General features: G+C 28.8%; 1 protein-coding gene across 1 annotated transcript; it reads left to right on the top strand.

Moving 5' to 3' along the window:
• The first annotated feature begins 6,877 nt into the window (after positions 1-6,877).
• LOC124913755 (protein ROOT HAIR DEFECTIVE 3 homolog 1-like) lies at positions 6,878-14,579 on the top strand. The gene is made up of 15 exons (XM_047454172.1): positions 6,878-6,886; positions 7,006-7,053; positions 7,135-7,197; positions 7,311-7,367; positions 7,475-7,624; positions 7,890-7,958; positions 8,070-8,161; positions 8,293-8,371; positions 8,463-8,622; positions 8,728-9,115; positions 9,215-9,314; positions 9,394-9,531; positions 9,630-9,743; positions 9,852-9,872; positions 14,478-14,579. Exons 1-15 carry the CDS (start codon positions 6,878-6,880, stop codon positions 14,577-14,579), a joined length of 1,590 nt encoding a protein of 529 aa, XP_047310128.1.
• Positions 14,580-16,649: the final 2,070 nt, after the last annotated feature.

Raw genomic sequence — 16,649 nt, 5'->3', positions numbered from 1 at the left:
TATTGCTTGAGCAACATAATTTGGGAAATCATCCTCCTAACGGATGGAAATCTGTTGCATATGCTGATGCGGTTAGTGCATTACACAATCAATGTAATGTTAATGTTAGTTGGGAAAATATACAATCGCGACTTAAGACTTGGGATAAACATTATGCTGTTATAAGTGCTATGCTTGGTACGAATGGATTGGGATAGAAAAGTGGTGAAAGTGGATAGTGAAGAAGTTTGGACAACTTATGTTAAGGTATATTAGTTTATGTTGCTTGAATTCTTATTTTAAGATAATACTTTTATATATATTTTGTGACTTGTTTATAGGCACACCCAGATGCGAGTCATTATAGAAGTAAAATTGTTGAGAATTGGGAAGATTTGTCAATTATTTGTGGACAAGATAAAGCTAATGGAAGTGGAGCTGAAACGGCTGATGAAGGCGCAAGAGCTATGTTTGAAGATATAGAAGTTGTTCAAAATTAAGTAAAGAATCAACTAGTGTAGAACGACCTTCTAAAAGAACTCGTCATAATGATATGGCCACTGCAATATCCAAGATGGCTGACGTGGTTGGTAAGGCATACAATGTTGAAAAGACAAGTGCTCAACAAGTTTTTGATGAACTATCAAAAATTACAGACTTAGAGGAGACACAATTTCTACAAGTTGTTGATGTACTCACAATAAACGAGAGGAAGTACGAAGTGTTTCTAACAATCCCCGAGCGTATGAGGCGTGCATGGATTTTGTTACAAATAAAGAAGTGATCAGCAAGTTATGAGATTTCCAATTTCTTATTTTGTGGGCTTTTAACGTGTTTCTTTTGTTATTAAGAATGTTTTTATCTTATATATGGGTAGAAAGATACTTGAAACTTATTGCATACAAAATTATAAACTTTTCTATGTTACTTTGATCTTCTATCAAAATATTATTATAACTTGTTTGATGTTATGCTATTTTTTAGTAAAAAAATTGTCTTGCTAAAAATTGGTTTAAATAAGTTGTTTTTTTTGTTAGAATTTTTGTTTAAAATTATTGATATAAAGTTACTTTTAATTATTTGTCAAAATAATGTTCTCAAAATAATTTCTTCCAAACAAAAGAATTGTAATTGAATTACAATTCTATCATTTTCCCAAACATAGAAATTGAAATTGAATTACAATTTTATCATTTTCCCAAATATAGGAATTGAAATTGGAATTCAATGCCAATTCTCATGAAATTGGAATTAGAATTTCAATGCCAATTTCAATTCCCTTCATCAAACACACCCTTATAGTAATTCAAATGACATTATAGTAATTTAAAAAATAAAAATTCCAACAACCAATTTCTTTCCTTAAATAAAATTTAGATGCTTTTAGGATTATGGTTCGAATTTCGTCTCAAACTATTTAAAGTAATAAATAAAAACACTCGTATAATAACCAGAGATTGCATTTAACTATTACATTTAACTATAATATATATTAATTGGTTTCTGTCTTCTAGTCCTTTCTTAAATATATTTATGGTACTTGACTTCCCCCAGCCCAAGCTCATTGCTTAATCAAATATGTGAAAGTACGTACTTACATTAATGTTGATGTATTACTCATCATACTATATAAAATCAATAAATTGACTTTTGCTTAGTTTAGATCTAGATGTACATGATCGTGAGTAAGAGAGAGATGTGAGATAAGTATTTATAAAATAAATAAAGTATTTATAAAATAAATAAATAAATAAACTATTAAATATTTTGTATTAACTAAATATTAATGTTGGAAAATCGATTTTAAGCTAGAAAAAATTAAATCGAATTTATCTAATCCAAACAAGCAACCAGCCTGCAAAAAATACAAGATTGATACAAGTCGATTTTTTTGATTCATACTAGGATTTGATTACAAATCACACAAAAGAAGTCAAACTGATTTAATGTCTCCATCCGATTAATTAATCAATTAATTTGATCAGAATAAGTGATGTTTTACATAATCATAAATAATAATATTATCAAACTAGGCCATGTTACTTTGTTTGGTATGTATTTAGATGGGAGAAAAGGACAAATAGATAACCAGTAAAATCCAATATAAATAAATAAATGGGAGAAAAGGACAAATACATAACCAGTGAAATCCATTTGTTTAAAAGTTGAAAAGAAAAATAGCAAGATAAATTAATATTGACAAGTGCAGAGAGACAATATTATTCCAACTACCTTGCATTTTATCTGGTTGCATAATCAAGTTAATTAATTATATATTTATTTATTTCATTTTTATAAAAACAAAATATATATTTATTTTAGAAAAATATATTAACAAAATATATAAACAGACAGTTAGTATTGAATAAAAGTCTCCCACCATCTCTCTTTTCTTTTCCAGTTTTTCTTGGACTTTGAAAGTAATATTTTCTTTTAAATTAATTTTAAAAGACATATTTTCATAGATCAAATAATTATTAAAAAACAGTTAATACAAACAATAACACTATGAATTAAACATATTCAAATGAATAAAAAAGAACTAAATACATGTTAAGTCAAAAATATATTATTAAAATTTCATAATTTGGCAATCATTTTTCATTTATTATTATTTTAAATTGTCAAGTATATTATAAAGGATAAGAATCGTTTAAGCACGACCACAAAACATGACACGAAAAAAAAACGTTACTCAATAGGTTGTCGAACTCGTAAGTCTTCAAGAAGAACGATTAACTCCTCGACCGTCTCTACCGACTTTTTAGAACGAATATTAGAAAGCGTCATAATAATAACATTATGAATGATACGCATCAAATGACTACAATCATTGAAAGTTCACCGATTTCTCTCCAATCAGATAGTCCATAAAAAAATAATTGGAATGGTAACACAAATATGTAGAACTCTCATATTAGTCGCATCAATCCTTAATTCTCAGCAACTGTACAAAGACTAGAGTATCATCCAATGAATCACAATAATACTTCACAAAAAAATTTAGATACTAGTCACCCATCGACAAAAATAAGTAAGTTGTTGATTCAACATACTCGTGACACATACATAATTGACTAACCATAATACAACATTTTTAATGCACATATCATCAGTAAGTATTCCACCGTGAATAACGCTTCATCTAAAGAACGTGATCTTTGATGAAATTTTTTACTCCCAAAGTTTCTCCTAACAAAAATATATGGAATCAACTCAGAGAACAAATTATAACAATGTACCACATGAAAACAATTCATATATTGTCAACGCATAACGTTTTGTTCAGACGGGGACACCTGTTTGCGTCCTATCAAAAATAAAACTCTATTATGAGATAAACTCTCCATAATATTTAATATCTTTATATATCTAATTCGACTAGCAAAACCACTACACCAATGATCAAACATGTCCTTAATTGTGACATTTTTACATATAGCAATAGAAGTAATCTTAAAATACATTGTACCTACACTTTTGACAGAACATCAAATGTCGTCTTAAAAATTGATCAAAGAATCATCCTCGCAATGAATCTAGACTGTTCACGATTTTTTTTCCATATATAATAAATTCCCCTCTAAATGCTACACTCCATTGGAAAATTAAAAATTTTAGTGAATCAACCAGACCAATCATGACCATAATTACATTTGATCATCGATGCTCAAATATTATTTGGCTCCGTTGCAAATCTACTACACCATTTTAATATAAGAGTGTTATTAAAAGGAAACAAAATCTTGAATATCCAGACCTCCTTGATCTTTAAAATATTTAACATCATCCCAACTAACTAAATGACAAAACAATGAGTTAAATGATCCTATAAAAGTTTACACATTATTCTCTCTATTTTTACCGTCACTCTCTTAGAAAAAATGAATAAAGACATCATATATATGTGGGAAAAATGACAATAAACTCTTAATGAAGTTAGCCGACCCCCTTCCGAGATTATATTGTTTTTCCGTCTAGACAATTTATAATCCATTTTAATAATAATCGGGTCCCAAGAGACCTTGGATTGTAATTTAACACCTAATGACATACCAAGATAGGCTGACGGACGTCCACAAATTCTGAATCCTAACACATTCGTCAATCTCATCCTTCTTTTATTCAAAACAAAATCTGAAAAAAAAGATGTATAACTTATTAAGATTAACTCAAAGACCGAAACATGCACCAAATAACCATAAAATATTCCGAAGGTATTTAAAATTCTTGTAGGTAATCTGAACCATGTTGAGCGTGTCATCAACAAAAAGAAACTGTGATATGACAAAGAGAGATTTTCTTGACCCACAACTCACTTCACGGATGAGTGCCGAGTTTTTATTTATGAAAACCATAATTTTTTAGAGAATTTCCATAACAATGACAAACAAGAAAATAAAGAGTGGATCAACCTATCTGATTCATAGGGAGCTCTTGAAAAATACCTGAGAACTCCCATTAACAATGAAAAAGAAAATTTAATCGTCGAGAGTCAAAATCTATTCCAACAAATCTATGAGAACTCTCATTAACATTTATACAAACTTAATTTATTTTTATAATTAATAATCTTTTTTACTTGTTACTGATATAAAAGTTAATTCACACGCAAATTTAAGAGAAACCTACCACAAATGACATTTTAGCTTAATATAAATATTTAACGACAATGTTTATTTATCATTATTGAAAGTCATGATAAACGGATGATCTTTTTAACACTGTTGATGACAACGATAAACAAGATAGCATCATTTAAAACTATCTAATAAAACGGAGATATGTAGCAACACATTCCATGTAAAATTAAGTTTAATGTCATTTTCATTATTATTCTATTAAGTGTATTAGCAACTTCAATTAAAACTTTAAAATGTAAGTCATTTTAAAAAATATATAAATATAATTATCTAATTTCAGCCAAATTCACTCGAACTTCATTATTTATCCTTGATTTTTATCTGTCCTTCCGATTCATATTTCTCATCGGTCTCCAATTATCTTTAGCATCACCTACTAAATTTTTAGTATTGTTTCAAAACAAGTTCGAAACTTTGTAGACTTAACAATCAAAAAAGAAAATGGAGATCCCTCTCTGCATCTTAAGAATATAACTTTGATCAAATTTATCGCTTATTATATTATTTCTTCTTCTGAATCCTGTTCAAATTTAAGAAAACGCATAAAAACTAACTAGAAAAGACTATTTAAGAAATAATATATGTAACTATGGTAATTAATACTTTATGATAAGGTATGTTAACACATGTAAAATATTGTTAGGCAATGGAAGGAAGGTAATTTGACGCTTACTTTCTTTAATTTGATATTAATATCCAAGAAAGGGAGGAGGTTCTTCTTCGGTTTGAGTTATTTAAATAATTCAAATCCGAAAATATCATCTCTCCCTTTCTCATTCATCATATTAACTCAATTCATTGAGTTATGCTGTGAACTATTGGTGTGGGTTAGAAAACGTGGATTGAGAGGCTAGATTGATACCGAAAACAATGACTATTCATTTAATAATATCATTACATTAATCATTTAAAAATACTAAATGAGTACAATATACCAAACAAGACCTTAAAATGCACATGTTGGAGTCTCTATATAAAGGAGAAGATTGGGAAGAGTTGGAATTCACACCATTCTCATTCATTATCATTAATCCAAGTTTTCACTAATATTTTTCTCTTTCTCTCCATTTGCAGTCAGTTGAGATATATGGGTATTAATTTCTCTTTATTTTATTTAATATTATTTTGAGGGTTAATATTAATTAAATAATTAATATACATGTTAGGTGAGGAGGAAATCCAGTGTGTGTCGGCCCATCTTATTGATGGAGATGGTAAAATAGACGAGAATGGCTTGATTGAGTTCTCCGAGTTAACCAGCCTTAGTAAATCTGGACTCGATTATACCACTGTTGCTATTATGGGCCCACAAAGTAGCGGTTTGTACACTTCCTCTTTTTTTTTTTTTTTTTTTTTTTTTTTTTAATTTAACAAATATAATCAATATTCTAATTGTACACTTAAAAAAAAAATGGTTTCAGGGAAAAGTACTCTATTGAATCATCTATTTAAATCCAATTTTATAATGATGGATGCCGAGAAGGGCAGGTAACTAGATTGATTATATATCTCTTTATTTCTTTATTATAATAATATTAATTAAACTTTTAATAATTAATTAATTAATGGCGTACATATATCTTCTGCGGTAGAACCCAAACAACACATGGAATTTGGCTCGCAAAATCTCCTATAATTGATCGATGCACTATTATTATGGACTTAGAGGGTAACGATGGAAGAGAGCGTGGAGATGTAAGATACAAAATCTTTTTTCTTATAAATAAATGTATATTAATTATTATAAGCTTTTATTAGTTAATTGATTCTATTTAATTAATTAATTTCAGAATAATAACTTCGAAATGAAGATCGCACTATTTTCTCTAGTTCTCTCCGACACTCTCTTGATTAATATGTAAGCTTAGCTACCTCCCTTCGCATTCAATATATATATATATATATATATATATATATATATATATATATATATATATATATATATGATCGATCCATTTTTTTTTATTATGTTAAATAGGTGGTCTAAAGATGTTGGGCGTGATAAAGCTGCTAACAAACCATTATTAAAAATTATATTTCAGGTAGCTTAATTAATTATTCATCATTATATAATATATATATATATATATATATAAATATATGAATTCTTATATATAAGCTCTTTTTTAGTTATTATTTAATAAATATTCTAAAATTATATAATTATAATTATATATATATATATATAATATGTTCAGGCAATGTTGCGATTATTTGCCCCACGGAAGACAACATTATTATTTGTTATTCGTGACATGGAAAAGGTACTATCAATATATATTTTATTTATTGTAAATGAAGTAATTTTGATTATGACTAAAATTAATATTTTTCAAGATAATAATCATTAAATTTGCATATTTTTGTGCACATATGCATGTAGACCCCTCTCGTGTTGCTTTCGGATATCTTGTTGAAAGACACTTTGGAGGTATAGTATTAATTTGGGTTATTTATGTATACTAAATTAATTAGATTTTGGTTTTAAATATTATTAAAAATATGATTGCAGATATGGAATAATATTCCCAAGCCAAAAGATAAACATGACGCTTCATTTGACGATTACTTCGTTGTGAGCTTAATTAATTAATTATTATAAATAATTACTCATCCTCTTAATTATTTTAATATTGATTCATCCATCCATTTATATAACTATAACTAATTAATTTTAATTAACAACAGCTTGATGTGGTGGGGTTATCTCACTATGAGTACGCCAAAGAGAAATTCATAGAAGATGTGAGTAATTATTCATTCTTTCAAAAAAAAATTATGTTTAAATATAATTATGATATCCTAATATTAAATAATTTACACCACACTATTGATGATGAATAATATTTAAGGTGAACGAATTAAGGAAGCGATTCTCTTCTCCGTCTGAGGCATCTTTACAGATTAAGCCTTTAGTTCCCGCCGTCGACTTTGTAAGGAGCACATCCGAGATATGGGATAGAGTCGTTAACGATAAAGTTCTTGACATTCCTTCTCACAAGGTAAGTTTAATTCACTTACAAGTTAATCATATAAAGCCAATTTTGTGTGTTTATTTAATTTATGATTAAATTGATTTTATGATATATATGATTAATTAAGAACAATTGTATGAATCAATTCAACAAAATGTTCCATTCCATATATGGATTATTGAAAAGTTTATTAACTTAAAAAAACTATTATTGAAAAGTTTATTAACTTAAAAAAACTAAAATTAAAATTAAACAAAACTATATATGTTTTCACGATTATGGTTATTTGTAGGTGATGATTGCTAAAGTTAGATGTGAACAAATTGACAATGATAAATTTGATGGGTTCATTGTTAATGAGGTATGAATATAATAATAGTTAATTAAAGTTATATTATTGTTAGAATATTTTCTAATATATTAGATAGAAATGCTAGTAAATATATTATTTTGATCAACTTATAATTTGAAGGAATGGTCTCAACTGAAAGTAGCCGTTAATAGCCCTCCAGTGTCATGTTTTGGCACAAAAGTTACTTCAATGGTTGACAAATGTTTACTCGAGTAAGTCAATATTAAGCCTAACCATTTTTAGCTAGCATATAATTTGTTTTCTATATATATAAAATATAATGCTCTTATTATACTCCTTATAATGATTGTATATGCATTAATTGAGTTAATTAATCATTCAGATACGATGAAGAAGCCGAATTTTATGATGAAGTTGTTAAGGCGGACCATAGAGAAAAATTAAAACAACGTTTGTTGCAAGTAATTAACCTCTCTATTAGCTCTAAATATTTGAAATATATATAATAAACTAATCTCGATTAAATAATAATATTGCATCCATGCATGTTAGGAAATCAAACCGATACTTGGGTCCTTAATGGACAACATATCTTCCCAAGCTCTAGATGCCTTCAAATCTAACCTAGACAAAGATTTGATTGGAGGGAAAACTTTCCGTGAGGTTGCAGATTGGTCAAATATCCTGGTGAAATTTGATTCTGATTACGAAGGTATATATATTAATTAGTTTATTCATGCACTAATGCATAAAGCTAGCTAGCTAGCTACAATATTTATTCATCATAAATATATTCTCTCAATATATTGTGCTATAGATTCAAGGATTGATCAAGCAGAATGGACATCTACAAAAGTAAGAGATAAGTTGGTGGCTCAAATAAGTAGTCACGTGGATTCTATTAGGTCAATGAAACAAAATGAGTTGACAAATCAAGTTAAGTTGAAACTAGAAATTGGGCTGACTGAATCTATGGGATCTATTCTGAAAAAACCTGAAAAGAATATGTGGGTCAATCTTAGAGATCTCTTTGGACGCGAGACAGTGCCGACCTGCTCTGAGTTTAGGGTTGGCCTAGAGGACTTGGGAATAAATGACACTGCTAAGGTAGAAGCAGATGAAATGCTGAAAAAATATGGAAGAGATTTAATCGAGAAAAGTGTGAGAAAAGAAGCTGATAACATTCTACGGCTCATTCAAGAAAAGTAAATAATTAATTAAAGATTAATTTTACCTTTTTAATTAAGCTAGTTCATGCTTCATTTTTCCAACTAATGATGACGATGATGATGTGCACAATTTAGGTTTTGTTATATCCTCTTGAATGAACCAGACTCGAATATTCCACGATCTTGGAAATCAAGTGACAAAATCGAAGAAATTGTGAAAACAGCTCGAGCTGAGGTATTTATATATATATATATACTTATTTTGTTAATTTTCTTATAATGAACTAAATCTATATAATATTATATAATTTCAGTGTGTAAATATTATGTCTGTTATGGCTATAATGCGTTTGGACATTAATAAGGAGAGTGAAGACATTAAAAAAATTCTTTCAAATGCTTTGCTGGAAGGAGGTGATGAGGGTATTCTAACACATAGTAATTGGAATGGGGTAATTATTTATATATGTATTGTTTTCCAATAATTTTAATGATATATATTATTTAAAAAGGTAGGTGAAGATGAATTATTGTATATAAAATTAATCAGGTGGAAGCATCGAAGACATTGATGAGCCCAGCTGCTTGTGCAACTATTTGGGATCAATTTCTAAAATCCTCCGGCATGATCATTACTTCTGTCAATCAAACTATTCAAGCAAGGGTGGGCATTTAATTTATCCTTTTTTTATATTATTTTTTATCTCTTTTACTTATAACGTGTATAATGCATGCATGGAAATAAACTATAATATTATTTGTTATTTTACAGAATGATGCCGATAATAAACAGGTTAGTTTCTCAATTTCATAAATCGTAATTCTAGTACTATACAATTATACATGTTTACATTCCTTCATAAATATGCATAAATAACATAATTGTAAATATTATATTTTAAAAAAAACAGAGACCGCAACTACCCTTGTCGATCGCTATCTTGGATCTTATTTTGCGAGGAATATTTCATTGACACACAACATAGCAGCAGGTATGTATTTTAGAGCTGGATTAATTATTTTCATCACTTAAATTAAATATATATTGTTAGTGATCAAGATCCATTAATTAATTTGTATAATACAATTTCAAGATGATATGCACTAATTAATCCTATAATTATTATTAAAGGAAAACACTGCATGCGTGGATGGTGGACGTATTAATGGAGATATCCTTTGGAATATGGAATTAATTAAGTTTCAACCTCAATAAATAAATAAATAACACTAATATATATATATATATATATATATATATATATATATATATATATATATATATATATATATATATATATATATATATCATTTATATATGTATATATATAAAGCAATTTGTGCGTTTTTCAGTCTATTTGATTTTGTGTAATAAATTAACAAGTGTCATTGTTGCCTTGTGTTACAATATAATTTGTTCCTAATAAAAACGTATTGTATTCCTTTTGTTATAAGTTATATATTTATTGGTATTAGATTTACTTTTAATAAAATTGTTTTTTCTTTTTATTATTTAATTAACACCCAAACATATATTTTTACTTTTATTTTTGAAGACATGTTAAAGTAGTTTGGTTTGAATTATTTAAATAACTCAATTTTAAAAAATAATATATCATCTTTTATTTCTTCAATCATATCACTTAATTCATTAATTAAAATACATATTTTATTTTAAATTATTATTTTTTATTTTATTATTATATATTAATTAATACCCTTTAAATTAATTTATCATTACTTTTTAAATATTCTAAGTTAAAAAAACAATACTTTAAAAAATTCATAACAACTAGGATATTTATATATATTATATTACATGAAGAAAATAAGTTGATAGTTTTATTTATTTTAAAAAAAAATGTTTCATGCATAAAATGAAGAAGTGGTTGCACAAGTCATTAAAATTAGGAAATAAAAATACATAGAAAATAATAACTTGAAGTGAAATTAAAATAAATCATCAAACACAAAATATATTATTTTTTATTATCTTTTATTTATTTATTATAATATATTTATTTATTTAATTATCCCTTAATTTTAGGGTTTATTTAAAATATCAAAAATTTAATTAAATTAAAACCCGATTGATACGACATTGTTTTAAATTCAATTATTTATTTTTAATCTCTCGTATAAAAAATTTTAAAGTGTGAACTTAATGGGTCAAAATTATTTTATAATTATAAATCGGGGTAAAAAACAAGTTTCTACTACATGCGGAAAAGGTTTTGACGTTGTGACCCACACGTCTGTTCATGGACGGTCTCTACTACGAAACTATTCATTTTAGACATGACCACTTTTACATTATTTTATTAAAGAAATCTATCTTGAATATGCTTCAAAATAAAATACATTCCTAGCCTTATGGCTAATTCCATTCCTAATCATTTTCTTACATTTTATTATTGTACATGACTAAAAAGTATGATAGAAAATTGTACAGAGCATACATGTTAGTGAGAGATCTAAATGTGGCCAAAACTTAAAATCATCCTTGTAAGCTATTTTTTGGGTCATGCATAATCTCCTCTTTTTTATTCTTGGGAGAACAAATGTTTTTCTTTTCGCTGGTTCGTGTGTTTTCGTTTTTCAGAAGATGGAAAATGTGTTTCACATTTGAATATCTCGTCTTTAAGGACGATATGTGCGATCCGAAATTAGTTGGTTTTATGCTATACCTATTCGTTTGTGTGCTCCGCCTATGGAGTGGGACGCAACGAAAGATTTCGATGGTAGACGCAACCCGTGCACTTGTTTTATAAAAGAAGTACTTGGATTTCGATGGTAGACGCAACCCGTGCTCCTTGGGTCGTCGTTCTTGAGCTTAAGCCCAGAACTGACAGACCTATAAACAACCATTTTCAGAGAAAACAAACTCCAATATGTACCAGTTTCAGAACTAAAATACAAAATCCAATAAGAGTCCTAAATCTATTAATCAAACTAAAAATTGATGAAAAAATTAATTGAAAATAAGAACAAAAACTTTAAATTGAAAAAATATTAATATCCCAAATAGATTCTTATAGTGAGGCTGGGTCGATTTTGACGGCTTATAAAAAAAAGTCTCAAATAGCTAAGGGGTGTATTTTTTTGCTCTTTCTGTATTCTCCGTCCTTATTTTTGTCTTCGGTCCCTTCACTTCTTTTATTGGATAGTCGAGATTCTTCTTCGACGCTGTCTTCTCGACAAGCATCAGGGAGACTGGATCCGGACAAAGACTTGGATAGATTGTGGCATTGTGGCTTGAAAGGAAGTCTCCGTCAGATACGGGAACTAAGAGTTTCCCGATTCATCTGGGGCTACTTCATCATCGCATCAACGAAATCCAACAACAACGGTCGATATTTTCCAGGTCTTTAGATTTTTTTTAATGTTTGGGCATTGATACTTGGGTTCGTCGTCCAACAACTGTATGTATATATATATTAAATAAAATATTTTTCTCTCTTATATGTTTTTTAAGATATATTTTTTTTTTCTTTCTAAATGAGGTCTTATATGTTTTTTAAGATATATTTTTTTTTCTTTCTAAATGAGGTGGATGATATGCGAATGTGTCAAGGGTGCTGTATATATCATTACTGTTTCTAAAATATCTTAAAATAAAATAACATTAATAATTATAGTTTTGTCCTAATTATCAATTTATCATTTATTATTTGAAATTTTATTTTATTTTCTAATATTCAATATATTTACAAAATAAATAATATCGATAATAATATATCAGTTTTGTCAAACTCAATTATTATTTCAATAAATTTTGGCCAACTAATTTTATCTTTTCTAAAATAATATTAAATAAATAAATAAATAATAATAATAATAATTCCCTTAATATATTATTCATCATAATTATTTATTTGTAATACTTGAAATTTTTAATTTTTAATTAATTATTTTAGAATTCAATTGTATAAATATTTTTTTAGAAAAATATTTCTATAGGCTCGGGATTATTAAAAATAATAAATTTTGGGAAAAAAAATGAGTGTCTACACATAGCGCTATGTCATATGTGCCTATCCCGAATGATAGTCTCTACTCGAATATAGTTATCCATTTGTTTGTGAAGGTTCTTTACATGTTCCATTATATGAGTTCATAATTCTTTTTTTGAGTATATCCTAACCTTGTGTCTAATCTAAGGCATTGACCATATTCCTTCTTCAAAGATGACTTTAAACTTCAATTAGATTTAGACAAAGAATGATATTAAGCCACTAAAATTCTCTTGGTTATTATTATCGTGTCTTTAAGTCTATTTCAAAATATAACCTTATTCTTAGTTTAGAGATGACTATAAACTCTCATTAGTTTTTTTTTGGGAAACGGTTACAACCATTTCATTAAAATCCCAAAAGTGTGAGGGTCAGAAATCAAAATTAGACAAACTCTACCTATGATTAAGGATGACAATCAAAAGACTAAAAAAATAATTAGTAGCATTCATACCTTCTAAAAAAAATAGAGATTACAAACAGAAAAGACTGCATCAACATCAATTTGAATTCACTACATGTTTATTGGGAGTTTGCTTTCCGAGTTCAAAATGTGAATCTTTGTATGAAAGGAGTTCATGATTGTCGGAAGATGTGGATTAAGGATTCAAGAGGGATCATAGCCCCTTTATGACACAATCGAAATCAATAATTTTTCAAAAATATTGAAATATTTTAAAAGTCTTTGTGAATGTCAAACATATTTTTAAGAGCACTTTCCACTCGAGTTTGGAATTTTCGGAGGTACAATACTCTCGATACGACACTACTTAAATGAGTGTTTTTCTAAAACTGCACCAAAAATTCTGTAATATTTCATGGAAGTCAAATTAATTTTGTGGACCCATTGTAGAAATTTTGTAATTTTCTGAGTTGTAAAATTCAAGATATTAGCGTTTTAAATTAGGTCATTTTTAAAACGGCCTTAAAAATTATGGAAAAATATTATTTTTGTAAAATATAATATTTTTGACCATTCATGAATTTTTAGATTTTTTTTCTAAAATGATTTAGAGGCTTCAATTGATGGAATAAAGTTGTTTGGTGTGTAAAAAGAAACAAACAACCCTGGAGGAATTTTAAAAATGTTGAAATTGAAATTTTATAACTAAATTGGACAAATATTAAGTTGGAGAGTCGAATTTGACGTGAACAAATAGTTCAAGGGTCGAAATATTTTACAATTACTGAAAAATTTTTGAAATTAGAAGTTTGGGTTGAAATTGTACATTGAAAGAGTCTAGGATTCAAATTTTATATTGACAGAAAGGTCCAAGGCTAGATTAATTATAAATTAAATAAATTAATTTAGTAATTAAGTTTTATGTGGGATTTAAAAGAATTAGAAGTTTGAGGGCTGAAGTGAACCTGTCTTGGAACTTTAGGAATTTGGAAAGGCAAAAATTTGGGAAAAACCTCTAACGGACGTTCGTCGTTTTCCGGCTTGGCGTCTCCTTCTGATTCCTTCTGCCATCGCTGATTTCTGAGACGCCTGTTGTAGAGCGTCTTGTAATCTCCTCATTGTCGTCTTCTTGGATGCGGAAGAATCTTCATTGAAGAACATAGACTTCTTTTGTTTTCCAATCTAGATTTCGATTTTTTGATAACTACTTAACCTCGCATTGTCTTCGCCTCTAACGCTGGAGCTCATTGCTACAAGATCTCGTTGTGGTATTGAACATAGTCAATACGAGTCTAGGTTCACAAGAAAGGTAGGAAATGAGAAACAGAATAAAAATACCTGTTAAAGTTTGCTTGAATTCTGTTATTTTTCTTTATTTTTAGTAATTCAGTTTTAGTTAGTGGTTTAGTGGGTGGTTTCTAGGAGAGTTTCTAGTAGATCATGTCCATGTATTTCCCTACTTTTTAGTTCCACTATCTAGTCATTTAGTAGTATTTAAATGATTTCAGTTTAATTAAAATTATTAAGTTTTCCTTCCATCTCTTTTCTACTTTAAAATAACCAACAAATTATTAAGTTTTCCTTACATCTACGTATTTCTATGGATTCAGATATACTCTTTACATCATTAGAACCACTTGTGTTCAATGGTAACAATTACCATGTCTGGGCTGCTTGAATAGAGGCTCATCTGGAGGCAAATAATCTTTGGGAAGCTGTTGAAGAGTAGTATGTAGTGCCAGAATTACAAGCTAACCCAACACTGACACAGATGAAGAATCACAAGGAGAAGAAGACAAGGAAGTCAAAGACAATGGCTACTCTGTTTGTTGCTTTGTCATTTGAGATTTTCACCAAGATAATGACCATAAAGTCAACATTTAAGGTCTGGAATTTTCTCAAAGAAGAGTATGAAGGAAATGAAAAGATTAAGGGGATGCAAATCCTTAATTTAATTAGGGAATTCGAGATGGTGAAGATGAAGGATTCAAACACTATCAAAGAGTACTCTAACAGATTACTCACAATTGTCAACAAGGTAAGATTTTTTGGCACTGAATTTCCTGATTCCAGATTGATTCAAAAGGTGTTGGTAACTGTTCCTAAAAGGTTTGAGGCTACCATTTCCTCATTAAAGAACACTAAAGATTTGTCAAAAGTCAATCTTGCCCTTTCAGGCACAAGAACAAAGAAGATTGATGAGGAATGAAGGGTTTGTAGAAGGAGCATTTCCAGCAAAAGTGCAGTCAAGCCAAAGTGAAAAATGGAAGAAGAACTGGAAAAGCAAGAAGGAAAGTGCAGGTTCAAATTCTCCAAGCACAAGTAGAAGTTCTAAACCAGACTTTCCTCCTTGTAAGTACTGTGAGAAGAAAGGTCATGCACCTTTTAGATGTTGAAGGAGGCTAGATGTGTAGTGTGAGAGGTGTCATATGATGGGGCATCACCAGAAAATTTGCAAAAGTAATCTGCAGTTGAAGGATGTGACTCAAGTGAACCTTCAACAAAGAAATGTGGCTCAAGTTGCAGACCAGGAGGAGCAACTCTTTGTGGCAACTGGTTTTGCAGCAAATAGCTCAAGTAATAATTGACTTGTGGACAGTAGCTGCACCAACCACATGATATTTGATCATGGCCTCTTCAAAGAACTGGACACATCATTCAACTTCAAAGTCAAAATTGGCAATGGAGAGTACATTGCAGTCAAGGGAAAAGAGACTGTGGTAGTAGGCAGTTCCTCAAATATTAAGTTGATTAAAGATGTGTTATTTGTGCCCAACATCAATCAAAATTTATTAAGTGTTGGTCAGCTACTCAAAAGAGGTTTAAAGGTGATATTTGAGGGCAAGGAGTGCCTAATTAAAGATGCAGATGGGGTGAAAGTGTTTAAAGTGAGCATGAAAGGGAAAAGCTTTGAACTAGATCCACTAAAGGAGGAGAAATCAGCCTATTCAGCTACAATATCTCAAGCTAAGATTTGGCATAAAAGGCTGGGTCATTTACATCATAATGCAATACCGAATTTACAGAAGAAAGAGTTTGTAAAGGGGCTGCCTCAATTAGAAGCTAACTTGCCAGAATACAAGGCTTGTCAATTAGGGAAGCAATCAAGAATTCCTTTTCAAGCCAGTAACCTAGAGAGCAACTGAGAGGCTAA

Source organism: Impatiens glandulifera, chromosome 1 (genome assembly GCF_907164915.1).
Source record: "Impatiens glandulifera chromosome 1, dImpGla2.1, whole genome shotgun sequence".
Classification (NCBI taxonomy): domain Eukaryota; kingdom Viridiplantae; phylum Streptophyta; class Magnoliopsida; order Ericales; family Balsaminaceae; genus Impatiens; species Impatiens glandulifera.
The sequence above is the reverse complement of the archived record's forward strand: the minus strand, read 5'-3'. Positions and strand labels throughout refer to the sequence as shown.

Excerpts from the sequence above, each read along its gene's own strand:
- LOC124913755 (XM_047454172.1), top strand. Across the intron at positions 7,959-8,069 it reads ATGGGTTCATTGTTAATGAG|GAATGGTCTCAACTGAAAGT; the intron begins GTATGAATATAA and ends TATAATTTGAAG. Across the intron at positions 8,623-8,727 it reads ATTTGATTCTGATTACGAAG|ATTCAAGGATTGATCAAGCA; the intron begins GTATATATATTA and ends ATTGTGCTATAG.